Below are 27895 nucleotides of genomic sequence, written 5' to 3'. Positions count from 1 at the left end.
ACCCAACAGCTAGCTACAAAACACAACAGCCACACACACACACACACAAGCCACACCCATCAGCTTCACACACTAGCTACACCCACTAGCTACACCCAACAGCTAGCTACATACACTAGCTAAACTAGATGGATTGATTAGGCACCAATGAGATGACACGAAATAAATTTTATGGTTACTGCAAGATTGGGAGGAGGGAACCATCTTCTTCCGGCGGGGTTTACCAATCCCCATTTTAATTAATGAATCTGTAACCATATTTAATTCCTTTTGGGATTGCGTGAGATTCCGATGGTGATTTATTTCTACGTTGTTTTTCGTGTAGCTTTTGAGTCTATTATACTTTTAGTGACAGTACCTAACCAACCCTTCAATATTGAAATTGTTTCCAGTTTCCAATGGGATATTTATTATTATGAAAACACATTGATTTTTATAATTTATATTAAAAACAACATTTTTCGTTGATATTATATATATTAAGCCTGATTTAGGACTTATTGCATATATTTTGAGTTTGCAAGTACTAATTTTTATACCAAAAATATTACAATTAGTGAAAATAGGTTAAGTGATGGGACATACCAATAGACTATGTCTCTTCTTTCAAATACCTTGGAGTCTCTGTCCCTTGTACCTCAACTGCAGTCAATAAGTTACATCAACAATGTAGAGACAGACTCAAGGCTCTCAGAACTGTAGTGGGGTACAGCCCGAAATATGGTGTTAATATTAGAATAGTAAGAATGATGTATTTAGCGTATAAAGGTCTCTGATAGACTATCGTGTACCAGCTTTGGTCCCGCAGATTGGCAAAAGTATTGATAGACTGGAAAAAATACAAAATGAAGCGTCCTATAACTACCAAATTTCTCAACATGCGGAAAGAATTAAACGAGATAGAATATATGAAATTAATCTTATGATGGGACTTATCAAATAGGTCCCTTAAAAGTGTTATTAGACGAGAACTCCTGGATGAACTTGAAGAAAGTAAAACAGTGCAAAACTGGACAGTGTTTCTGTTTATGTCTAGAATGAGAACCCCTGTAAGAGAACCTCTTGAAACACTTGTCACATTCAAAAGGCTTCTCCCCTGTATGGAGTCGACGGTGTTCTGTTAAGGCTTCTTTTCGCTTATATACTTTTTGGCAAATATCACATATGAATCTGTGTTCGTCATCATCAACCTCATTTCCATCTGCTCTCATTGCATGACCATTGTTAAGAGGAGGGTAGTAGGCTAAACCGAGGGGTGCCAACTTCAGGGACTGGTAAAACGACGAGTCAATGCTTACAACCTTGGGATTAGCCTGAGTTTTGGATGGAGCTGACTGTACAGAGGTTAGTTTTGGCGATGCTGATGGTTTAGATTTAAGGGAGAGATCGATCGGTTGTACATCATCAACCTCATTTCCATCTGCTCTCATTGCATGATCATTGTTGTTCTTTCAAATACCTTTAGAGTGAACCGAGTGAATGAAACACTCGCCATATTTGTACATGATCCTTATTACTAAACAATAGAGAGAGAGAAAAGCTTACAAGATAATATAAAGGATATTGTAGAATCAGAGAACCTAATATATATATATATATATATATATATATATATATGTCTATGTATATATATATATATGTCTATATATATATATATATATATATATATATATATATATATATATATATATATATATATATATATATATATATCCCTATGTGCCCTCAAAAAGAAGGGGGGAGGAATCAGACCCATTGCCGTTGGTAATACCCTTCGCCGCCTAGTTGCAAGGGCTGCTGTCAGAAGTATCCGAACGGAAGCAGCCACCATGCTGCAACCCAACCAGCTGGGGTTTGGAGTTCCCCAAGGCTGTGAAGCAGCGGCTCATGCTGCACGAGCCTACATTAGCTCTCTTACTGAAGACCAGGCAGTAGTAAAATTAGATTTTAAAAACGCTTTCAACTCGGTCAAAAGGGAAGCAATCCTCACTGCAGTCCAGGAACATTGCCCAAGCATTCTCCCGTTTGTGTCAGCAGGCTACAGCAAAGACTCAACCCTCCTGTTTGGCAAACATGAAGTCACCTCAGCAGAGGGAATTCAACAGGGTGACCCACTTGCACCGTTCCTCTTTTGCATAGCGGTTCGAGAAATTACAACCAGAATGTCCAGCGAGCTCAACATCTGGTTCCTGGATGATGGCACTCTGGCAGGCACACAAGATTCCCTGCTAGAAGACTTACAGCTGGTGAAGACACGGGGGGAGTCCATGGGTCTCGTTCTTAGCCCCTCCAAGTGCGAAATTATTGCATCTAGTGAAGTAATCATTAGAGCAGTGAAATCAGTTCTACCAGAAGCCTCAGTCGTTAAACCTACCGACAGCACACTACTCGGAGCACCTCTGGGCCACAATGCTATTGCTGCAGTCCTTGACGAAAAGTTTAGAGACCTAAAGAGGATGGAAGAGAGAATTGGGGACTTGGACTCCCACGATGCCCTCTACCTTCTCACAAAGTGCCTTACCCTGCCCAGGCTAACATACTTCTTAAGGTGTGCACCAACTTTTGGCAACCCACTTCTAAATCAATATGATGAGCTCCTCAGGTCAATATTCAGGAAGGCGCTCAACCTAGATTTAGATGACAGTCAGTGGGACCAAGCAACACTACCAGTGAGATTTGGAGGGATAGGCATACGAAAGGCAACTGAGGTAGCACTTCCAGCATTCTTATCCTCATGTACAGCAGCCAACGAATTGGTAGGGCAGATCCTACCAGAGCGTATGAGAGAGAAAGCGGGAACTCATGATCAAACGTTCATCGAAGCAGCCAGACAATGGGACACCATTGCACACCCTCAACCCCGACCACAAGTCCCAAAAGACCACAAGCAGGCCCACTGGGATAGCCCCATAATGGAAAAGACTGTCACAGCAATGATTGACAACGCTGATGCTGAAAACAAAGCCCGCCTCCTAGCGGTAACAGCACCCCACGCCGGGGATTTTTTATTTGCTGTGCCCAATGCAGCCCTGGGAACTCGCCTCAGTCATGACGCTCTCCGCATTGGAGTTGCCCTTCGCCTTGCCGCCCCCATCCTCACCGAACATAGGTGCATCTGCGGAACTGCGATGGCAGACCAATATGGTCGTCATGGTCTGGTATGTCGTAAATCACAGGGTAAAATTGCAAGACATGAAGAAGTCAACGACATCATCAAGAGGAGCCTCGCCACAGCCCGCTGCCCGGCACAAAGAGAACCACACTTATCCAGACCTAACGACCCTCAGAAGCGCCCTGATGGGGTCACCTTGCTACCTTGGAAGGATGGTAAGCAAGTGGTATGGGACTACACGTGCGCTGCCACACTGGCCAGTACCTACCTCCACTACAGCACACGTGAAAGCGGTGGTGCTGCTTCTTTCAGGGAATCGCAGAAAATTATTAAATACAGAGGTCTAGCACACTGCTACAGCTTTGTTCCGATCGGCTCGGAGACCCTCGGTTCGTGGGGAAAATGTGCATTGAAGTTCCTGAAGGAATTGGGGGACAAATTGATCAGCGCTACAAAAGACCAGAGAGCAAAAAGTTTCTTGTTCCAGCGCCTCAGTGTTGCGATTCAAAGGGGAAATGCCTGTTGCGTCTTGGGCACTAGTCCAACTTCAGAGGAATTCGAAGAAGTGTTTGACTTGCAACAATGATCGAACCCGTCTGTGACATTCATCAATGTTTCCCATTGTTGTGTTCTTCAAGAGATCCATAACCTTTAAGCACCTTTTTGCATTATTATTTTTGTATCAACCCATGTATATCTTGTAACCATCAAATGCATAATAAAGCACAAAAAATATTCAAGGAAGGGGGTGGTAGGAGAAAAGCACACAGAAACTGTATTGGAGGGGATCTAAACATTCCCTCTAATGCGTTATGCGTGGTTTCCTCCGAGGCTATGGGTCCCCCTTCTTCCAGCTAGAGGTGGTACTCTTATATTATTATATATATATATATATATATATATATATATATATATATATATATATATATATATATATATATATATATATATATATATATATATATATATATTTATATATATATATATATATATATATATATATATATATATATATATATATATATATATATATATATATATATATATATATATATATATATATATATATATATATGTGTGTGTATATCACGAAAATAAACACGTGATTAAGAATGTGACAATGTCAGACCACGGAGGAAAAATGAAACAGGAAAATTTCCTTAAGTACTTTCGTATATTAAAGATATACGAAAGATTAGGACCTTCTGAAGATGTATTTAATATACGAAAGTACTTAAGGAAATTTTCCTGTTTCATTTTTCCTCCGTGGTCTGACATTGTCATATATATATATATATATATATATATATATATATATATATATATATATATATATATATATATATATATATATATATATACAGCTGTACTGTCAGAAGTAAAATATTTTTTAAAGACAAAGTAAGTTATCGTGCAAATATGATCGGCGTACGACACTGAATTCTGCCAGGCCAACTACAACAGTATTTTCTTCAAATTCTTGTTACCAATTTTCATATTTTTTTTTAATATTCTATAATTTTCTTTATATTGCTGATCCTTTGTACATACATAAGTCTTTTAAGAGGGACTGGAAGCTGAATCCTCCTATTATTATTTATTATTGAAACTTGACATAATGGCTGACGAGCCTTATTACCAAAAGAGAGTAAGACAAAAGTTTACAGATATTATAAAGTATATTGAAGAATCAGAGAACTTAATTATAGCTGTACCATCAGAAGTAAAACAATTTGAAAAGCTGTTAAATTCTTGGGTATTATATTTACCTAATCTCTAAAATGTTGTGGTAAAGAGAGGAAATTGTAATAAGTGTTGGTACCAAAGTGAGAATAAACAAACACTCACTATTTTTAGGTCACCTTTCGAAATAATTATTAAGCAAAATGATATAAAAGTTAGCTCTTCGTTTCTTATGAAAGATGTAATATTATTATTAGTAGAAGCTATTCAAAAAGAAAAGAGAAATATCCATGTATATTGGGATTAATTAATAACAAATATGATAAATTTATATACATTTTTTATAAACATTAAATTTAATTTAAATTTCAAATAACATTAAGTATTATATCAAATTTTGGAATATAAAAACCATTAACTAATTTCAAATATATTTCATTGGAAAATATTTCACATTCATTATTACAGAATAAATTTAGAATATTATTATATGTTACATTTGAATTTTTATGTTTATTTATTATATCCCAAACTTTTAAAATATGAAATTCCGTCTTATCAATATATAACGGATCTATTCCTAGATAAAAATCAATTTCTTCAGTATTTTCGAGGAATTCACTCATTTTTTTAATATTTATTAAAAAAGACATGATTATTCAGTGCTATTCCAAGGAGTATAACTTCAACTAAATTAATGTGAAACATCAACCTCTTCAGGCTTGTGAACCTCGTAACTGACTTAAACTAAAATTTCAAATGATGATATTAACATTCAGTGATTATTTAAGACACCAGCTAGCTCTAGTAGCCAATGTGATGAACCAATTGGCTTATAATGTCAGGTGTGAATAATTTCTTATAAAAATTTGTAAAAATACACTTATATATGTCGATTGAAAAATTTGCTTTAAGGTTGTTAGAGAGGTTCAAAACCTCTTTATCCTCATAGGGTGGATAATCTTAAATATTTTGGCTAAGTTAACATTAGGAATAATATATAAAATTCTTTTGAAAATTTCAAAAAATCATGTGATGATCCCAAATATATCCTAACATTAGCAAAAGTAATAGTACTTTGCTTGGCTTGAAACTCAAAGTGCATATCTTTCGTTTCAAAAGGGTCAAAGGTTAAAAAAAGTTACATTTATTTTGACATGGCTTACTCCTTAAAATCCTTTCTTCAGGAGTCCTGAGAACGGTTGGTAGAGTGATACACAGCCTATCAGGTGGTTCCAGTTCCTTAATTGCTTCGCCATATCTCTGGGCATCTTCTTTTCTTATTTTTTTTGTGTGTAGAAAGATAGGTCGACATAAATGACGACGGCGAGGGCGGCGTTGAGGAACTTTTGTCATCTACAAACGAAATGAAACAAATAAATAACTAAGTTGTGTGTTTGTTAGTCATTATTTGTTTGGTAATTGAAGGGGCTGGGCCGGGTTAAGTCTTAGAGAATAAGGAGGAGAAGGAGAAGGAGGAGGAGGAGGAGGAGGAAAAGGATGAGAAGGAGGGGGAGAAGGAGGAGGAGAAGGAGGAGGAGAAGGAGGAGGAGAAGGAGGAGGAGAAGGAGGAGGAGGAAGAGGAGGAGGAAGAGGAGGAGGAAGAGGAGGAGGAGGAGAAGGAGAAGAAGGAGGAGAAGGAGGAGGAGAAGGAGGAGGAGAAGGAGGTGGGGATTGGGAACTTTTAAAAGTCATAAAAATTGTACTGGAAAATTTATCTAGATAACTAATTGGAGGAGGAGAAGGAGAATGAGAATGAGATGGTGGGTGTGTTGTGGCAAGGAAGGAAGATTGATCTAGAGAAATTAGAGGAGGAGAGTAAGTAGGAGTCCAATTAAAATCTTCATCCGGCATTTTTTTTTCCATATTTTCAGTTTCCAGTAACTCGGAAAAGGACATGCTTCTTTTCCTTGTATCCTGAATTTCAGAATCTGGATCTATAAAAAAAATAAAAAAAATAAATAAATAACCAGCTATGGCTAGGAAAATCTTTTGCTCTGATTTTTTCATTTTATAGCAACCACATCTGTCCTGAGTTTCGGACAAGGAACTCGGCAGTTATACACTTGAATTGATCCTATGAAGTATGTATGATCATCACCATTCTGTATCGCAAAGACTACAAGACTATGGCTAATAATATCTTTATCTCTGTGAATGGCTTCCAGGGTCACGGCACCTTAAAAACAGAAAAGACTTGCAACTCACCTTTTACTTTACTGGAGAAATCTCTTGCTAAACCCTTAGAGAGGTGATTTATAGTAGGGATCCCATGGTCCATACTGTTGGGTGTAGCAGGGACACACTGATGTGTGTGGAACCTCGAGTCCTTTAATATTTATACCCTGACAGGATGGGACTCTCCCGGATGGAGGCAGGGGGGTGGGGGAACTCCGTTGAGACCACTAGAACGCACAACACCACCCTGACACATCGAAATAATACTCTTACCTTTTAAAAAAATGAATACAATTTCATGAAAGATATTTCTTCTTGTTTTGTTATCAGTACGAGTAATAGTTAGTCACAATCCCCATTTATATACTGAATGTGTAGTCAACGAAAATGGAAAAAGATTGACAATATTTGAAGATTCAATTAAATTTTGGTTTGTAAGAAATAACCTCAATTTTATAATATCTATTTATTAAGATAGAAATTTAAATGAATTATTAGGATATAATAATACAGAACAACATAAATGGTTAAATGCAGAGTTAAAATTTGGGAATGTTTCACAACTATTTATATTAAATAAATTTCAATTACCAATGAAAAGACGACTGAATCAAAACACAACAAGTAAATTAATAGGAAGATTTGTAATATTTAGCCATATCAATATTCTTCTAGGTTGCCCTCAAGGCTGGCCATACAGAAAATTATCATCATCAATGAAATATGATTTACAAATTGCTGCCTCAGGTAACGAAGAAGAATATCTTATTCTGACGCCCTTAGCAGATACCTATGTTAAGTTTTTAATAGATGGTCAAAGAAAGACACTATGTTTGGATCACAGTCATTCACAAATAAAGGTTGTGAATAATGTTAATAAATTATCAGAAAAGTGTGATACCTTAAATAGAATGTCGTCTGTTGTTATCAAATTTGTGTACGATGAGAATAATATTAAAATATTGGATGAACATGATAGCATTCTTGACAATATAACAACATATAATAATAAGACTCGTCCTATACTTAAAGTTCTTTGAGAAGATTTAAATGGGACACTCTATATAGCACAGTGTATTGGTAATTGTAAAAAAAGTATTGATTCGCATGCTATTACCTATATGCATCAATATTTGTTTGTTTTGAGTATAATAATAATTATAATTTCAGTAAGTTTATTAATTATTCAATTATATTATATTATATGTGTTAAAAGTAAAAAAAAAAAAAAAAGGCAGGAAGAAATAGGAGAGTATATTTCATACGAACTTCCCGAACCACTTTAAACTAAAATTTATGTTAATAAACATCAACATCCCATCAAAAACTTAAACTTTTTCTTTATCAATGTCTAATGTATCAAAAAATGCCCCAAACCCAAAACCCAAAACAACCATTGGAATTTAAAACACAATTCTTGAGATAATCCAACATGATTTGATTGATGTGTATAGTTAATCTGGTATACTAATAACGGTGTTTCCTCTTTGAAAAGAAACGATCTAGTACTACTTACTATCGGATATATATAGCAAATATCTTCATTTTTACTAAAAGTTCGGCTTGAAATGAAAGAATTCAACAATGTTAAGTTAATAGGAAGTGCACACTGGTTGTTTTCTACTTTACGTATTTCTACTCTACTTATTCCTTTAAAGAGTAGAATTTCTTTAGTATGTTGAATACCACGATTCAAATGACAAATTATTCTTCCCTCTAATGTTTCCAAAGGGTTATTTAATTTAATCTTAACCGTGGTCATTTTACATTCATATATTTTACATCCTATATAGTATTTATTAGGATCTGGAAAAGTTTCGTATAATAAGCGTCCCTCTGTTTCTTCATTTATATCTACATTTATAGTTAATTTTGGATATAAGAAATAAGAGTATGTATAACATGCACCACATGTTATTGAAAATGAAATATTATAAACAGTTGGGATCATTACTATTTCTTTAAATAATTTTGTTTTTGATTGTTGATGTCTTGTTTGCCATGTAGGATGGAATGGGTCATTTATAAATGTCATGTATGGAGTTTTAATAGATAATGGAGCCCATGGAATTATAGAATGAGCAAAACAAACAGTAGTAATTTTTCTTACGGTCAATATTAATAATAATACTAATAATTGATTCCAATCCATTACCTTATTTTATAGGATTAATGACTTTGATTTTCTTGGTCGCACACTTCTTTATATATATATATTTTGGGAGGATATTGCTCCTGTTTATTATGCAAATCGAACCTTAAATAGTTGGCTTTATTGATGTGTGTTATTAAACCAAAACAACCGTATACCCCCAAAAACGGAAAACAGCAAGTAATTATTAATTATTATTATATACGTTTATGTTTTGGGGGCTTTGATGTTCTGCCGTATCGATTTTAATGTTTTTAAAAGTATAATAAAGGCTCGATTAAGTCCAGGTGGGGCATTCAGGGTTAAATAAACTTTTTCCCATTTGTTCAATCTCGTGTTGTCCTTTGCCTGGTTGGCACTGATGATAACATAGCTATTTCTACCTGTTAACAGGTAGTGGATTTTTTTTTTATATTTATTCATTATAAAAGGATATAGATATTTTTTATTAGGTAAGATTACAATTATGATTTCAATCCATACCCCTAAAATGAAACTTGCCAGCTACATAATTGGTCAAGCAAGAGGATCAGCTGCCATTTGTGGAGAATATGCCTCTGCTACATTAGGCGTGTTGAACAATTATAAAGATATTAAAATATATTGCCTCATTGGGAAGGACTGGCTTGTTGATAAACTTTCAAACTTCATTCCCATCGAATATTCAGGTTATACACTTGTAAAAAATGAAAAAACAAAAAAAGGAGGGTTCATAGCAATCGCTGAATTAATACATCCGGAAGATGTACCAGTATTGATATACTTTATTGAGTCTCCGTCAATACGAGTATTGCTACCTAAAAACTACATTACATGGAAAGAACAAATTACATCAAAGTTCACAGTTGCAAATGGTACCCTCGACAATGGAGAACCTCCCAACTTTTCCGATATTGTTGGGAGATTTTATGAAGAAGTAATAAAAACTATAGATACTGATGCCGAAAGATGTGGAATTTTTCCTTCATTTAAAACAGATCAAAAAGTTTGTAAATTGTATCCAGTAGATCTAAGGTTGACATTTATTCATCCCCGTTTTGAAATTAAAAGGAAACGAAAAATCTGTGAGTGGTTTAATGAAGATGAGTATAATATTCCATTTCTTTCAATATTCGAGAGGTTAAAAATACCTGACCTTTGTAATGCTTCTTCAACGACATTACATGAAAGGGAAGGTACTGCAAAGAGGACTATAAAATGTAAATTACAAGGCAAGAAAATTCCCATTGGTCTCTGTGTACCTTCGCTGATATTATACAAATTTGGTTATAAAAGGGCTGAAATATTGAAAGAGCCTACAACCTTAGGCGTAATGGCTTTAGGAACCAGTAATCAGAATATGGACGAAAAAACTTATGTCATGGGAGCCTTAAAGAAAAGATGGAGTTGTACTCGCAGGAGGAGTGGGCAAATAAATAGGTATCCACAGTATGTAAAGTGTTATGAGCCAGTTGGTCTCGTATATGAGTCTCAGATATTTGATAGATTCAGTCATAACCTAATTGATGGTTATATAATATCAAATAATGATGACCAATACTTATTCAGCCCATATGTCTGTCTTGGATTACTGACTCGAAATATCAAAATCCTTCCTGTCATATATACTCATTTGCTATTCCCCAGAGGAAACGTTTTTGTAATTCAGAAGTCTGATGTAATCTGGTGTGTTCTCGGAAATTGCAAAGTGGCTCCTCCAAATACTATAGTTAATTGTATGAATGACCTCTAATTTTTTATAGGCTTTAGGGGACGTCGCACTTGGCCTACAACTTTCATGTTTGTTTAAGTTAATTTGTTTATATTTGAGTTAAAACGAATTAACTTAAATAAACTAACACAAGAAAATCACTCTGCCTTATTAGGCAAATGGGGTCTTTTTTGCATAGTGGCTGAGAAATACGTTCTATGCCAGAGAACAAACGTCTCGGCCTACTGTGCAAGAAAGACCCCATTTACCTAATAAGGCTGAGTTCATTAGATTATTTTTAGTCTCCTCACCTGTGTTCTATACTCTGTCAGAATCAATCAAAATAACAGTTTGTGAACTGGTAATAAATAATAAGCCCAAATACAAAATATAATTCTTTACTGATGAGTATTTAAACCAAACCAACCATATATATATTGAAAAACGAGCGAAACGGCATTTTACTTTTTGGTGTTATGAGTTTTTACATAAATTTTCATTATGCCGGCATTTTTTGGTACATTTCTGATTATTTCTTTTGCAAATACATCTATGATTTAAACAAGATAAAAGTTTACAGTGGCATACTAATTGTTTCAAGTGCCTATTATCACTGAGAAAGTAATTTGATTGTCTACGAACAATCTCACGAAGCCCAAGTTGTTGATTCTTATTAATTTCGTTTGGCATTATTCTTTCGATTGTTTTATCAAAATCGTTTCTTGATAGATATTGGTTAATTGTTCCAAATTTTGTAGCTACACGATATAAATCTCTTTCATTGTCTATTTCGATGATAATTCCACTGATTGTTCGCATTCCTGTTTTGTTTTCCCTATCTTCTTTAGGTATTATCACATTAACAGTATCATATAGGCTAACAGGTGTTACATTTGCCGATGACAATTGTAAAATTTTTGAGGCATTAGTTATCTGACGCTCATAAACTTTGCTTCTAATAGTTCCTAAATTTTCAATATGTAAATTATATGAATCGTTATTTACTTCAGAATTATTATTATCATTAGGTTTACCATCTTCTAAATTACATAATCTTCTATTTATTATTACTTTAGGCGACAGCACAATACCAGGTGATGATGGTGTTGGTGGTGATAATATAGGGGGTAATGAAGGTGGCGGTATTTGTGGCAGGGATAATATGGAAGTAGAGGCAGTTGTAGCACCAGCAGCAACAGTAACAGTAACCTCCTCAACCTTATCAAAAATTATTTCTTCCATGTCTGGCAACGGTGAAGAAATCTGACGCAGCAGCGGACTTGATGATGACAGGGAATACTGCAATTATATAAAAAAAAAAAAATTTTAGTATACAGAAATTAATTGAGGACTCTTGTTTTCCAAGGTTGAACTGAAAACAAAACCAATAAATATTAAGGAATTTTACCCTTGCTTTTTTGCCTCTTTTTTCTTCATCCTCTTTGTCTTCTTCTTCTTCTTCTTCTTCTTCATTGTCATCATAGTGACAGTTATTGAACAATTGGCTATATATTGAGGGCGAAAGACGAATCTTCATAACTATTGGCGGTTCTATACCAAAAACTGCCTTGTAAGGCGATATGCCAATTCCACGTGAATATGCTGTGTTTTTGGTGAATTGCACAAAGGGAAGTCCAGCTGACCAATCTCACGTTTGATTCTCACACATCCAACTGCCAAGCATTTTGATTACATCCCCATTCGCACGTTCAATGCTCCCTTGGCTCTGTGGATGACGAGGTTTGCTATTAATGAGGAGCATGTTGGGCCACATTTCGTTTTTTAGCTCTTGAATGACCTCTGCCACAAATTCACGGCCGTTATCGCTCTGCAGAATTCGTGGGGCTCCCAAGAGAGCAAATATATCGAGTAAGTGGCGTGCCACTTCAATCGCCCGTTTACTGCGAAGAGCTCGTAAAACCGAAAACTTTGTTAAATAATCCTGATAATGTAAAATATATTTATACACACATCCTCCTTCTTTTTGCATATTTATTAAGTCCATTTGTCCTCGCTCCGCAAAACTGGTCGATACAATGGGCCGTATTACCCCCTTTTTTCGTCGAGGAAGTCGTTTCAAATTGCATATGTGGCAGAGTGAAATAAAGAGTTTCACCGATTGTTGAGTGAATAAGTTCTTTTTTCTCCTCCATGACAAACTGCTCTGTGTGCATCATAAATCGTATCATACAATTGCCCTTGATGTATGAAATGACGACACATCCGGCCAGGATCAGCTGTTGTTGTTCCTGTTGTTGTTGTTGTTGTTGTTGTGGTTGTTGTTGTTACAGCCGTAGTAGAATGACGATTGTCACTGGTCAGTTTACGCTTGGTCCCCCGCTTCATTCTTCGTTCAGTTTCGTCGATGGTTACTAAGACGTCATCCCCAAATAGATTTTTGACATCATATCGAGACAATAGATCATATTCATGAGATGTCTTTGTAGTCAGTTTCAATTTAGCATTTTTGACTTCCTCAATGTATTGTGCTAATTTTTCTCGAGTGAAAATTTTCCGGCTTCCATGCCCACCTTTTTCCAACATTTGGCTAATTTTAAATTCAAATTCCTTTTTTTGTATCACCTCTTCTTCTCTCTCACACCCTTCATTAACTTTTTGTCCCAAAGGTAAAGACGTGGATGATGAAGGTAATGGTTCTTCATCAACACTAGTATTGTTATTATCACTTCTTTCTTGTTGTTTCTGTCCACATGTTAATGGAGAGGAAATTGTAGGTGTGTCCTCCATGCTGGAGCAAAATCGACTGACTCTGATATTAACCCTCACACGCTGAATATTTTATATTGACCAATCACTGGCAGGCTTTCTTGGTTAAGCTGGCAGTTTACAGTTTGTGCTTATTTGACTAAATTATTCCTGTAAGACAACACAAACATTGTTGTTACATTCTAGGTCAATTATTTCAAGTTTCCGTTAAAATGTCAGTGTCATCAATATCTAGCAAAATTATTATAATACTTTGCCTTATTAATGGGCAGAGTGCACTTATTGTATGTGAAAAAAAAAAAAAAAAACAAGGAACTAGACTAAAATTTAATTTATTGACTATCATCAATTCAATGTGTGTGTTGCGGGTTACAAACAAAAAATCAGTGTAGCATCATACCCTCCCTGAGAGAGTGAAATATCATCAGTTCAATGTGTGTTGCTGGTTACGAACCAAAAAAATTCAGTGTAGCATCATACCCTCCCTGAAAGGGTGAAGGGAGGTGTTAAACAATGATAGGGTTAATTACCAATGTTTGAATGTTGTTTGGGGAAGTTGGTTGACGGTTAGCCAATTTCCTTAACTCTCAAAACTTAGCTGATGTTCTTCTTTATGTTAACGACCACTTGTATATCTTCCTTAAGTATGTTAACTATAGCCTGAAGTGCATCCTGCTGCCATTTTAGGTATTGTGATATATCCTGCACTTTGTCAACAACCAGTCCATACCGTTGGGCTCGTGGAAAACTACCAGGCTTTATAGACTGAGCCATTAGTTCATTCAAACATCCCTTGAGGTCCTGCAGCTGCATATACAAGTTTTCTAATCGCAGTCGAATCTGATCCTCTATTTCTTCTAGTGGTAGATTTTTTTTCCTTTCAACCTCTTATGCTGACACCAATTTTAGAACTTGGCGCATTATATTTGTCTGTTTCAACTTAAAATTCTGAATGGTAACTTTAACTGTCGTCTGCATACAACTTAATTGTCTTATATCATCCATAATATTCTTCATACTATTATGAATTTTATTGCCATATTCTTCTTGATACTTGAACTGTTTCTGTAATTCCTGAAATCCCACTTTTACAACAGGTATCAATTTCTTTGGGTCGGGATTTTTTTGCTTGCCCAGTTCCCACAATGCTAGATCAATTCCTATAAACAATAAATAATTTATCTTAATTTTTAATTCCACAAATGTAGGTACAATAAAAAAATACCCCGTAATATCTTCACTTTGTCATTATGTCACGATAAGTAGATGGATTGGTCATATCAAAATCATTTACCTCTTTGCGGTGTATCAAGATATTTCTTCATTTGTTGTTCAGTTAAAGTCAACATTAGAATAATCTGTTCAATAAACAAATTCTGAAACAGAAAAAGTAGGCATTTTTGTCTCTGTCTGGCTATCTACCTGCCTGTCTATCAAAAAACGTTCCATTAAAAATGTCCCTTTTAAGCTAATTTGATTATTTAAGCCAACCTGATATCAAATCCCATTAAATAGATTGGTGCAAGCTATAATAAGGCTTACCTTAAAAATTGGATTGTATGATGCTCTTAACATATGACTAAAGGTGTCAGTGGTAGATGCACGTTGAATCTCTCCTAGAAGGTATATTATAATATAGAGCAGTTTGCATAATACCATACTTGAAATCATTTTTTATGATAATTATTATTAGGGAAAACATTATAAAATCTTTAAATTCTTTTACCACTAGGAAAAACTTGCTGAATGTAAAATCTGAAGTTCGTTTTGTTTGGTACTTCAGCAGCAAAAATTTCATTAACAACAACTTCATTACCTCTGAATAATAGACTCAATGCTGAAATAACTTTCTGTTTGTAGGCCCTGGAAGAATAAAAAAAAATAAAAAAAACATTTTTTAATGTTCCCGGATCCTAGTCATATTTAACACTGAAAAATTATTAGAATATTATACAAGTATATGATTATTAATTACTTACTCCACTTCTGAAAGGCCCCTTCCAATTATAATTTGCACAATACCATCTTCATTACGATAATTGGGAATTTTTGTATAGCAAACTACTTTGAAACGACAATATGGATTTTCAGATGTGAACTCTACAGGTGACATATTGGACGAATAATAACCTGGAATAAAATTCATAAAATTATACTTTATTTTAATTATATACATTTAACAATATTATAAACAACTAGTCAAATCTACTAAGTTTTCCATAATGGTTTACTCACTACCTCATCGAAAAAAAAAAAAATCCACATATTTACCTTTACCAAACCCCCAAAAAGCTTGAAGTTGATTCCACTTTCGCAAGACCTCATCATTTTCATTATTGAAGTAGGAAGGAGCACAGATTGCAATATGTAATGCCATTGATGATGAGCCCGGTTGTTGGTGAAGTATCTGAAACTGATGATTGCCCCTATTTGATTCGACCAGTGAAATAAAAACAATGTTCATCGAATCCTCACACATTATGGTGAAACCATTTAACACGCCATCTCACCAAATGACCTACAACAGATTACAATTGCCTTATGTTTGTAAATATATTTTAATTTAACTAGTCAGTGGTATGAAGAAAACATTCAATAAAACATATCACTAACTAGTACAAATCAATAAATATCCAGCGGCAGGCCTCCGTTGCAGAAATAGGAAAGCGTCTTTTCTTCAAAGAAGTTCGTTTGTCAAATATTATCGAAAAAAAACAAAAAAAAACACTTAAATCAATATTATAATGCGCTTCTGTTGATAGGTCGAATTAAAAATTTTAACAATAATATATATCCAGCAGACAACATTGAGTTAACAACCACACTTCTTTTTGGCAAGACGAAAGTTTATAGTTGATCTGGTAGTTTTCAGTCTATGACAAGCAGGCAACCCACAATCATCATTAACACATGAAGACACATGTGTATGCAAGAGGGTTGAATATAAGATTAACACCGAACAATGTGGATGTCTAGAAACTACTACATGATGACGAACCCAGCGAAACATTAGACAAATCGGGGTACAAGTTTTTTTTTGACATGATGCACTGTGGGCAAATTCATACAGCAACACATCGGTTCCATCGTGGTTAGCAAACCATTCTAATATTTGTAATAAACTTTGAGTATTAATTTCACAATAACGTTGATTTTTTTATATAATCTCAGGCGTTATATTAACCAACTTTCTCAAAGCCACATTTTCATCATTGGAATGGATATGGTTTTCTATTTTAACAATAATAGACTTGCTAGTTGAAGTAGTATCTTTTTTCTCTTTTATCTTCTTCTCTTCGGCTCCCTCACTGATATCGCTAATATCATCCTAGAAAGATTAGATTTCATCACAAATGCACCTGAGACATTATTTATTTATTTATTATAATATAGTGTCCAAAGCTTCATCATGCTTATCATAAAATAACTTTTAGGTACTTACACCACAAGATTCCTTGGATAGCTCCATTACACAGTAGCCCGTATTACTACTGAACAGGATTCTGGCATACTGGTTGACTGGACTGGATACGGAGGCTCTTATATATTGTATCACCGGCATATTGCATGGAACTTAATGTAATGATTCATTTCTCTCTTTGAATTATATTCATTGGTGAATATAAAATAGAAAAGTTGATTCAATGGCGATAACCAAACTTGGTGTTTACATCGGACGATAGTAGCACTGCTTGGTAATCATGTGATATGTTGATATTTTATAAAGAAGATTATGGTTTTGTTATTATGTCCATAATTACATACCTCATATTTTGTAGTCTTGTAATTAATGGAAAGAGAGAATGTAAGGTATTTAATTCATTATTCATCAAGTCAAAATATAAATATGATAAGTAAAATAGTAAAAGATAATAGATATATATTTTTATTTTTATTTTTATATTAAATTATTTATATTCTATATAAAAAAACATGTTCTATTCCATCAATCAACTAAATAACTAAAAGTCTAAATCTAATGAAAAACACTGTATTGATCTGAATTCATTACACCAAATTTTTGATATTCACTTACTTTTTTTCAAAAAAATTAGTTTTCCCTTCTAATGAGATATTTTCCATAAAGTCAAATGGATTTTCTACATTATAAAGTTTCTTAAAACCGAGTTCAAAGAGAAGTCGGTCAGCCACAAATTCTATATACTTCCCCATTAGATCACAGTTCATACCAATAAGTTTGATTGGCAAGGCATCTGTTAAAAATTCTTGTTCAATCTTCACAGCATTATCAATGATAGAATATACATATTTCTGATCAGGCTTATTAATCAAGTACTTAAATATCAAGCAAGCAAAATCTGTGTGTAACCCTTCATCTCTAGAAATCAGTTCATTACTGAAGGTTAGACCTGGCATTAAACCACGTTTTTTTAACCAAAATATTGCAGCAAATGAACCACTAAAGAAAATACCCTCTACTGCAGCAAAGGCAACAATGCGTTCAGCATATGTTGCCGTTCTATTGGTAATCCACCTTAGAGCCCAATCAGCTTTTTTCTTAACAGCTGGCAGCGTTTCAATAGCATTAAATAATCTGTTCTGCTCCTGTAAATCTTTTATGTATGTATTAATAAGTAAACTGTACATTTCATTGTGAATATTTTCCATGGCAATCTGAAAACCATAAAAACACCTCACTTCTGGTATTTGTACTTCTTGGCAGAATCGTTCAACAAGATTTTCATTGACGGTACCATCTGATGCGGCAAAAAATGCTAGAACATGTGAAATGAAGTGACGTTCCTCTTCATTAAGTTTCTGTTCCCAATCTACAATATCCTTTGACAAGTCTACTTCTTCAACTGTCCAAAATGATGCTAGCGCCTTCTTATACATTTTAAAGATATCATGATTTTTAATTGGGAACAGTGTAAAACGTCCTGGATTTTTAATCAAAAAGGGTTCAATCATCTGAAAAAAATATATAAATAAATAAATAAAATATTTATTTTAACATTGTGTTCACTATCATAGCATAATAAACGAATGAAATTATTGAATTTTGAGTAAAAAAGAGATTAATTTACTACGTACATGTTCTTCCATCCTATATTTTATGTAAACTTGATTGGCAAGGCATCTGTTAAAAATTCTTGTTCAATCTTCACAGCATTATCAATGATAGAATATACATATTTCTGATCAGGCTTATTAATCAAGTACTTAAATATCAAGCAAGCAAAATCTGTGTGTAACCCTTCATCTCTAGAAATCAGTTCATTACTGAAGGTTAGACCTGGCATTAAACCACGTTTTTTTAACCAAAATATTGCAGCAAATGAACCACTAAAGAAAATACCCTCTACTGCAGCAAAGGCAACAATGCGTTCAGCATATGTTGCCGTTCTATTGGTAATCCACCTTAGAGCCCAATCAGCTTTTTTCTTAACAGCTGGCAGCGTTTCAATAGCATTAAATAATCTGTTCTGCTCCTGTAAATCTTTTATGTATGTATTAATAAGTAAACTGTACATTTCATTGTGAATATTTTCCATGGCAATCTGAAAACCATAAAAACACCTCACTTCTGGTATTTGTACTTCTTGGCAGAATCGTTCAACAAGATTTTCATTGACGGTACCATCTGATGCGGCAAAAAATGCTAGAACATGTGAAATGAAGTGACGTTCCTCTTCATTAAGTTTCTGTTCCCAATCTACAATATCCTTTGACAAGTCTACTTCTTCAACTGTCCAAAATGATGCTAGCGCCTTCTTATACATTTTAAAGATATCATGATTTTTAATTGGGAACAGTGTAAAACGTCCTGGATTTTTAATCAAAAAGGGTTCAATCATCTGAAAAAAATATATAAATAAATAAATAAAATATTTATTTTAACATTGTGTTCACTATCATAGCATAATAAACGAATGAAATTATTGAATTTTGAGTAAAAAAGAGATTAATTTACTACGTACATGTTCTTCCATCCTATATTTTATGTAAACTAAAATAGGTACACACATATATATATATATATATATATATATATATATATATATATATATATATATATATATATATATATATATATATATATATATATATATATATATATATATATATATATATATATATTAGTATATTTTGGTAGCAGTCTTTCCTGTAGACATATATTATTAAATATGACCGAAAAAGTAAGATTAATAATTCTAACACGAATTTTCTCAATCTTTCGTACATTACGCTTCACTGTTGGAGGTAAATCAAAAATCACTTCTCCAAAATTCATTTTTATTTCTAGTCTGACGCGACACGGGCGCGTTTCGTAAAACTTATTACATTTTCAAAGACTTCACAAATACACAACTGATTAGAACGTATCTCTGATTTTATATCTACATTTGAGTGAGGTGGGAAGGGTGATGTGGCATTAACACAAGACAGAACAGGAGGGGATATTAATAGGGTATTAAAAGTATCAACACAAGACAGAACAGAAATAATGGGTATTGAATAGAAGTGTTTGTAGAATGCCTATTGGTCCATATTTCTTGATGCTTCTATATTGGAGCGGAGTCTTGAGGTGGGTAGAATATAGTTGTGCAATAATTGGCTGTTGATTGCTGGTGTTGACTTCTTGATGTGTAGTGCCTCGCAAACGTCAAGCCGCCTGCTATCGCTGTATCTATCGATGATTTCTGTGTTGTTTACTAGGATTTCTCTGGCGATGGTTTGGTTATGGGAAGAGATTATATGTTCCTTAATGGAGCCCTGTTGCTTATGCATCGTTAAACGCCTAGAAAGGGATGTTGTTGTCTTGCCTATATACTGGGTTTTTTGGAGCTTACAGTCCCCAAGTGGGCATTTGAAGGCATAGACGACATTAGTCTCTTTTAAAGTGTTCTGTTTTGTGTCTGGAGAGTTTCTCATGAGTAGGCTGGCCGTTTTTCTGGTTTTATAGTAAATCGTCAGTTGTATCCTCTGATTTTTGTCTGTAGGGATAACGTTTCTATTAACAATATCTTTCAGGACCCTTTCCTCCGTTTTATGAGCTGTGGAAAAGAAGTTCCTGTAAAATAGTCTAATAGGGGGTATAGGTGTTGTGTTAGTTGTCTCTTCAGAGGTTGCATGGCTTTTCACTTTCCTTCTTATGATGTCTTCGATGAAACCATTGGAGAAGCCGTTATTGACTAGGACCTGCCTTACCCTACAGAGTTCTTCGTCGACTTGCTTCCATTCTGAGCTGTGGCTGAGAGCACGGTCGACGTATGCGTTAACAACACTCCTCTTGTACCTGTCAGGGCAGTCGCTGTTGGCATTTAGGCACATTCCTATGTTTGTTTCCTTAGTGTAGACTGCAGTGTGGAAACCTCCGCCCTTTTCCATGACTGTTACATCTAGAAAAGGCAGCTTCCCATCCTTTTCCGTCTCGTAAGTGAAACGCAGCACGGAACTCTGCTCAAATGCCTCCTTCAGCTTCTGCAGATGTCTGACATCAGGTACCTGTGTAAAAATGTCGTCAACATACCTGCAGTATATGGCCGCATATGATACACAACTGATATGCAGTATATCAGTTGTGTATTTGTGAAGTCTTTGAAAATGTAATAAGTTTTACGAAACGCGCCCGTGTCGCGTCAGACTAGAAATAAAAATGAATTTTGGAGAAGTGATTTTTGATTTACCTCCAACAGTGAAGCGTAATGTACGAAAGATTGAGAAAATTCGTGTTAGAATTATTAATCTTACTTTTTCAGTCATATTTAATAATATATATATATATATATATATATATATATATATATATATATATATATATATATATATATATATATATATATATATATATATATATATATATATATATATATATATATATATATATATATTTATTTCAAAGCCATAAGAGAGGTAGGAATTCTGGGGTATTTAACCAACCAGAATTCCAATCCTCTCCCAGGCGATGAGATAGTGTGGGACCTCGGATGCTCTTTCATCGGTTCCTGTTATATGGGAAAACTCAGTGCCAAATGCTTAATGCACAGACTACCCTATTCCAGTAGCAGAAGTTTATAACTTTTTAGACACTCAACCCACCAGGGGACTCGAACACTGGCCAACAAGGTGGCAGTTGCATGGTGTATCCACTACGCTATACTTCAAAGCCATAAGAGAGGTAGGAATTCTGGGGTATTTAACCAACCAGAATTCCAATCCTCTCCCAGGCGATGAGATAGTGTGGGACCTCGGATGCTCTTTCATCGGTTCCTGTTATATGGGAAAACTCAGTGCCAAATGCTTAATGCACAGACTACCCTATTCCAGTAGCTGAAGTTTATAACTTTTTAGACACTCAACCCACCAGGGGACTCGAACACTGGCCAACAAGGTGGCAGTTGCATGCTGTATCCACTACGCTATACTTCAAAGCCATAAGAGAGGTAGGAATTCTGGGGTATTTAACCAACCAGAATTCCAATCCTCTCCCAGGCGATGAGATAGTGTGGGACCTCGGATGCTCTTTCATTGGTTCCTGTTATATGGGAAAACTCAGTGCCAAATGCTTAATGCACAGACTACCCTATTCCAGTAGCTGAAGTTTATAACTTTTTAGACACTCAACCCACCAGGGGACTCGAACACTGGCCAACAAGGTGGCAGTTGCATGCTGTATCCACTTCGCTATACTTCAAAGCCATAAGAGAGGTAGGAATTCTGGGGTATTTAACCAACCAGAATTCCAATCCTCTCCCAGGCGATGAGATAGTGTGGGACCTCGGATGCTCTTTCATCGGCTCCTGTTATATGGGAAAACTCAGTGCCAAATGCTTAATGCACAGACTACCCTATTCCAGTAGCTGAAGTTTATAACTTTTTAGACACTCAACCCACCAGGGGACTCGAACACTGGCCAACAAGGTGGCAGTTGCATGGTGTATCCACTACGCTATACTTCAAAGCCATAAGAGAGGTAGGAATTCTGGGGTATTTAACCAACCAGAATTCCAATCCTCTCCCAGGCGATGAGATAGTGTGGGACCTCGGATGCTCTTTCATCGGTTCCTGTTATATGGGAAAACTCAGTGCCAAATGCTTAATGCACAGACTACCCTATTCCAGTAGCTGAAGTTTATAACTTTTTAGACACTCAACCCACCAGGGGACTCGAACACTGGCCAACAAGGTGGCAGTTGCATGCTGTATCCACTACGCTATACTTCAAAGCCATAAGAGAGGTAGGAATTCTGGGGTATTTAACCAACCAGAATTCCAATCCTCTCCCAGGCGATGAGATAGTGAGGGACCTCGGATGCTCTTTCATCGGTTCCTGTTATATGGGAAAACTCAGTGCCAAATGCTTAATGCACAGAATACCCTATTCCAGTAGCTGAAGTTTATAACTTTTTAGACACTCAACCCACCAGGGGACTCGAACACTGGCCAACAAGGTGGCAGTTGCATGCTGTATCCACTACGCTATACTTCAAAGCCATAAGAGAGGTAGGAATTCTGGGGTATTTAACCAACCAGAATTCCAATCCTCTCCCAGGCGATGAGATAGTGTGGGACCTCGGATGCTCTTTCATCGGTTCCTGTTATATGGGAAAACTCAGTGCCAAATGCTTAATGCACAGACTACCCTATTCCAGTAGCTGAAGTTTATAACTTTTTAGACACTCAACCCACCAGGGGACTCGAACACTGGCCAACAAGGTGGCAGTTGCATGCTGTATCCACTACGCTATACTTCAAAGCCATAAGAGAGGTAGGAATTCTGGGGTATTTAACCAACCAGAATTCCAATCCTCTCCCAGGCGATGAGATAGTGAGGGACCTCGGATGCTCTTTCATCGGTTCCTGTTATGTGGGAAAACTCAGTGCCAAATGCTTAATGCACAGAATACCCTATTCCAGTAGCTGAAGTTTATAACTTTTTAGACACTCAACCCACCAGGGGACTCGAACACTGGCCAACAAGGTGGCAGTTGCATGCTGTATCCACTTCGCTATACTTCAAAGCCATAAGAGAGGTAGGAATTCTGGGGTATTTAACCAACCAGAATTCCAATCCTCTCCCAGGCGATGAGATAGTGTGGGACCTCGGATGCTCTTTCATCGGTTCCTGTTATATGGGAAAACTCATATAAAATATATAAAAGAGGATTGGAATTCTGGTTGGTTAAATACCCCAGAATTCCTACCTCTCTTATGGCTTTGAAGTATAGCGTAGTGGATACAGCATGCAACTGCCACCTTGTTGGCCAGTGTTCGAGTCCCCTGGTGGGTTGAGTGTCTAAAAAGTTATAAACTTCAGCTACTGGAATAGGGTAGTCTGTGCATTAAGCATTTGGCACTGAGTTTTCCCATATAACAGGAACCGATGAAAGAGCATCCGAGGTCCCACACTATCTCATCGCCTGGGAGAGGATTGGAATTCTGGTTGGTTAAATACCCCAGAATTCCTACCTCTCTTATGGCTTTGAAGTATAGCGTAGTGGATGCAGCATGCAACTGCCACCTTGTTGGCCAGTGTTCGAGTCCCCTGGTGGGTTGAGTGCCTAAAAAGTTATAAACTTCAGCTACTGGAATAGGGTAGTCTGTGCATTAAGCATTTGGCACTGAGTTTTCCCATATAACAGGAACCGATGAAAGAGCATCCGAGGTCCCACACTATCTCATCGCCTGGGAGAGGATTGGAATTCTGGTTGGTTAAATACCCCAGAATTCCTACCTCTTTTATGGCTTTGAAGTATAGCGTAGTGGATACAGCATGCAACTGCCACCTTGTTGGCCAGTGTTCGAGTCCCCTGGTGGGTTGAGTGTCTAAAAAGTTATAAACTTCAGCTACTGGAATAGGGTAGTCTGTGCATTATATATATATATATATATATATATATATATATATATATATATATATATATATATATATATATATATATATATATATATATATATATATATATATATATATATATATATATTTAATTATTGTTGACTCGAGTTCCTTTTTTATCTGTGATATAAATGCTAAAATTATATTGATCTCATTTTCAATTACATCAGTTAGAATATTATCTCTGTGTGATGTTAATGTTTCACTAAAGGCTTCCTCAAGAACTCTTGGAGTATAATTCAACAAATGAAGGCAACCATAATTATGAACATGTTGAGCCACATTACATTTGATTTCATCTGTATGGAATGAGCTGTAAATAATCTGTGCATGACAGAAACCATATGGATTCTGGCAATTCAGTTGTTGATTAACATTATTAGATAATGGTGATGGTGGAGATGATGTTAGTTCAAGTTGAGATGGTGGTTGGGAAGAAGAAGGTAGTCTAGGATTATGAATAGGTTTTCGTGATGTAACTTTATATGGATTTTGGGAGTGAGTGGGTTTTAAGGTAATATTCCCTTGTAAGGTCAAATAATTGCGTACCAATGTATGTTGTTTATGTATAACTCCACCATTAGCAATCCATATAATAGTTACAAATAGAGAGTGTAACATATCGAGAAGTAGACGACAATTACTTTGAGCTAAATAATTATGATATATTTTGAAGTCTTTGCTAGCTATTATTAAATTTTCTTTGCATTTAACTTTGATTCTATTTAGAGTATTACTTTCAATATTTTCAATATTTTCAGTACGTTGTATTAAAGATTGGGGATGAGAAAACACAATATCTTTAATTTTTTTGGTTTCAGCATGAGGTGAAAATAAATAATGAAGGAGACTAAATGACATAATATAAAATTTCCCTGTTTCAGAAACCAGCAAACGATATGGATGTATTAGATAGGGAAAATATTTAATTATATTAAATACTTGGTGAATTTTATTGATCAAATCGCTCAATTGGGTTAAATATATTAAACGCTTAGAAATAGAAAATAAATCACACAAGCCCAAAATGGGACGAATTCCCAATAAATCATTATTATGATCTTTACTATCAATTGCACAATCATTAGTTCCTAGCTTCCACATATTATCAAACATTTCTATCGATCGACCATCTATAAGTAAATCTGTGAGAGGGATTTGCAACAAGGGAATTTAGATCATGTTCATTTAAGAGATTGTTACGGCCCTCTCGGGACGCAACGGGGTCCTTACTCTGATGTTGTTAGAGGAAGATATAATGTATCCGTTCCCAAGCCAGTAGTGGCTATCAAGGGATGAGATCCGTGACGTAAGTAACTTAAAGGGAGTAGGGAAAGAAAGTTAAGAACTTAATATTATACTTATTACCATCACCAATTAAATATATAAAATCAAAAAGTGCACAGGGGGAGGGTATTAACACTATACAAGGGGATTAATCCATAATCGTTGTCTTCTGCTGAAGACGCTGGTGCCACAACTCTCGGTGCCGAGTCTTTGGTGCTTTCTTCGTGGCCACACAACGAATTATCCAAAGAAGTTGAGCCTACCCTGGCCACAGGTCAGCCAAAACACAGGTCCACTGGGGGCACCGTCGTGGAGGCCGTCAACCACACGTCCAGCTGGTCTGCTGGCAGGTTCTGAGCCAACAAGGCTGGTACGGCCACTCCACGAACGATATAAGGGATACGCCCTAGACAGGAGTCTCGTGTGATATCACAAATCACCCTCCTGTCCTCAATACCCCAGTGGATGATCGTCTCCAACCGTCGGTCCCGGGTAAATCCTCTTACTGCCACTCCACTGGCAGGCTAACACACCACAGTGTTCTTCCGGGGGGACGACATCACAACAGCTGTAGCAACGTTCAAGGTATGGAGACTGGCTGCCTCGGGTAGACTGACTCCACTTCCATCACAGTGGTCCCAGGTCGGCTCTGTAAGCAGACACGTCATCAATAACCAGGACACTAATACACCTCACTTACGGGCTCGGGCACAAACACCTGACGTATCCAGTCCATAGATGGCGCTGTCGTCGGAGCACCACCTCACCAGAGGTCAGGAGCGGCGGTGTTGAGCGCTGAACCAGACTGGAAACTGGTCCTCGAGGCCAGTACACGCTGTCCTCACCAGGTGTCGTCGTCCGTTTGGCGGGGGTTTCGGGAGCTGACCCACAGATGGCGTGGTTCTCACTGCTCCAGGCTCGGACGCTGGATCCGGGTTCGTAACAGAGATAAAGTGGCGTAATATTATTCTTGAAACCACCTAAGAGTAAATCAGCTGTAATTTGGCCATTGGTTTCGTGAGAAAAAATATGATGAGGGCTAATGTATATTATCTGAATTTCTTTAGGTATAATTTTCTTTGAAAGATAAAGTGAATCTAATGACTGGCCCAGTAAACCTAGTGGCTTCATTTCACATAATACAGGATGTATATGGAGTATATTATCTTTTCCATAATATTGGAATGAAGAAAAATTTGAAAGTTTTAAACATAAATTTTGATTCATAATTAGAGTTAGGCCTAGTAAAAACTTGTCATTGATATTATTATTATCAATTAGAAGATTTTTATTCATTTTTTTTATAACCTATACCAATTTATTTCTATGATTAAATAGTTGTTTTCTTTGTTTATTTGTGTATTTGCGATTTACCATAATTTTTCTGAAATAAATTCTAAATAGCCCACTGGTGTGAAGCTGGTACAACACACTAGTGTGTCTGGTGACTGGTACAACACACTAGTGTCTCTGGTGACTGGATCACTTATCAGTGATCTGTCTGGCTCCCCTGGTATAAATATACAAAAACAGAGCTGTGGTAAACACCTACAGTAACAGACCATGGTAAATTTATAGAAGAAAATTGAAAATATATTTTCAAAAATTATGGTAAATAAATAATTTTTTTTTTTATTATGATGTACACTTTATTATGCAAGGTTATACAGTTACATATCTGATTTTATACAAAAAATAAACATTAAGAGGACACAAGAAAAAGTTCGCTTCCTAGAGGCTGTAGATTTCCTCGAACTCCTCCGACGCCGGGCAGGAACCGAGGATGCAGCGAGCATTCCCCCTCTGGATCGCAACACTGAGGCGCTGAAAGAGAAAACTTGCTGCTCTAGGGTCTCTTGTGGTGTCAATGAGCTTGGAACCAAGATCCTTAAGAAACCTTCTTGCACTCTCACCCCATGGGCCTAGGGTCTCAGACCCTATTGGAACGAAATTGTACTTTTGATCTAATTGCCTGTACTTGACTGACTTTTGTTTTTCTCTGTGTGTCGCTGCGGCTCCTGCCGTGCCGGCAGAGAGGGTGATGTATGTCGTTGCCAGGGTGGATACGCAAGTATATTCCCATGCTAACTGCCTGCCACCCTTCCACGGACGCAGTGTGATTCCGTCTGGTCGGCCGGCAAAGCTAACAGAGTCACGGTTCAGTAGGTTGCGGGGCTCTCTCTCCGCTGGACACTGAGCAGAGGC

At 36.1% G+C, this 27895-nt stretch overlaps 2 protein-coding genes across 2 annotated transcripts in view; both read right to left on the bottom strand.

Moving 5' to 3' along the window:
* Positions 1–17574: 17574 nt before the first annotated feature.
* LOC138370406 (ribonucleoside-diphosphate reductase subunit M2-like) lies at positions 17575–18399 on the bottom strand. The gene has a single exon (XM_069334762.1). It carries the CDS (start codon positions 18397–18399, stop codon positions 17575–17577), a length of 825 nt encoding a protein of 274 aa, XP_069190863.1.
* Positions 18400–18632: 233 nt separating this feature from the next.
* The window catches only part of LOC123752888 (ribonucleoside-diphosphate reductase subunit M2-like), a gene marked incomplete at its 3' end in the record, with an annotated part of 134277 nt that continues 125014 nt past the window's right edge, over positions 18633–27895 (bottom strand). Inside the window, exon 2 of the mRNA XM_069334796.1 lies at positions 18633–19361. Coding sequence (XP_069190897.1) covers positions 18633–19361 — 729 coding nt within the window. The remainder of the gene's footprint in view (positions 19362–27895) is intronic.

The sequence above is a fragment of the Procambarus clarkii genome, chromosome 32 (genome assembly GCF_040958095.1).
Source record: "Procambarus clarkii isolate CNS0578487 chromosome 32, FALCON_Pclarkii_2.0, whole genome shotgun sequence".
In the NCBI taxonomy this organism is placed as follows: domain Eukaryota; kingdom Metazoa; phylum Arthropoda; class Malacostraca; order Decapoda; family Cambaridae; genus Procambarus; species Procambarus clarkii.
This window is presented reverse-complemented; position numbering and strand designations above follow the sequence as displayed.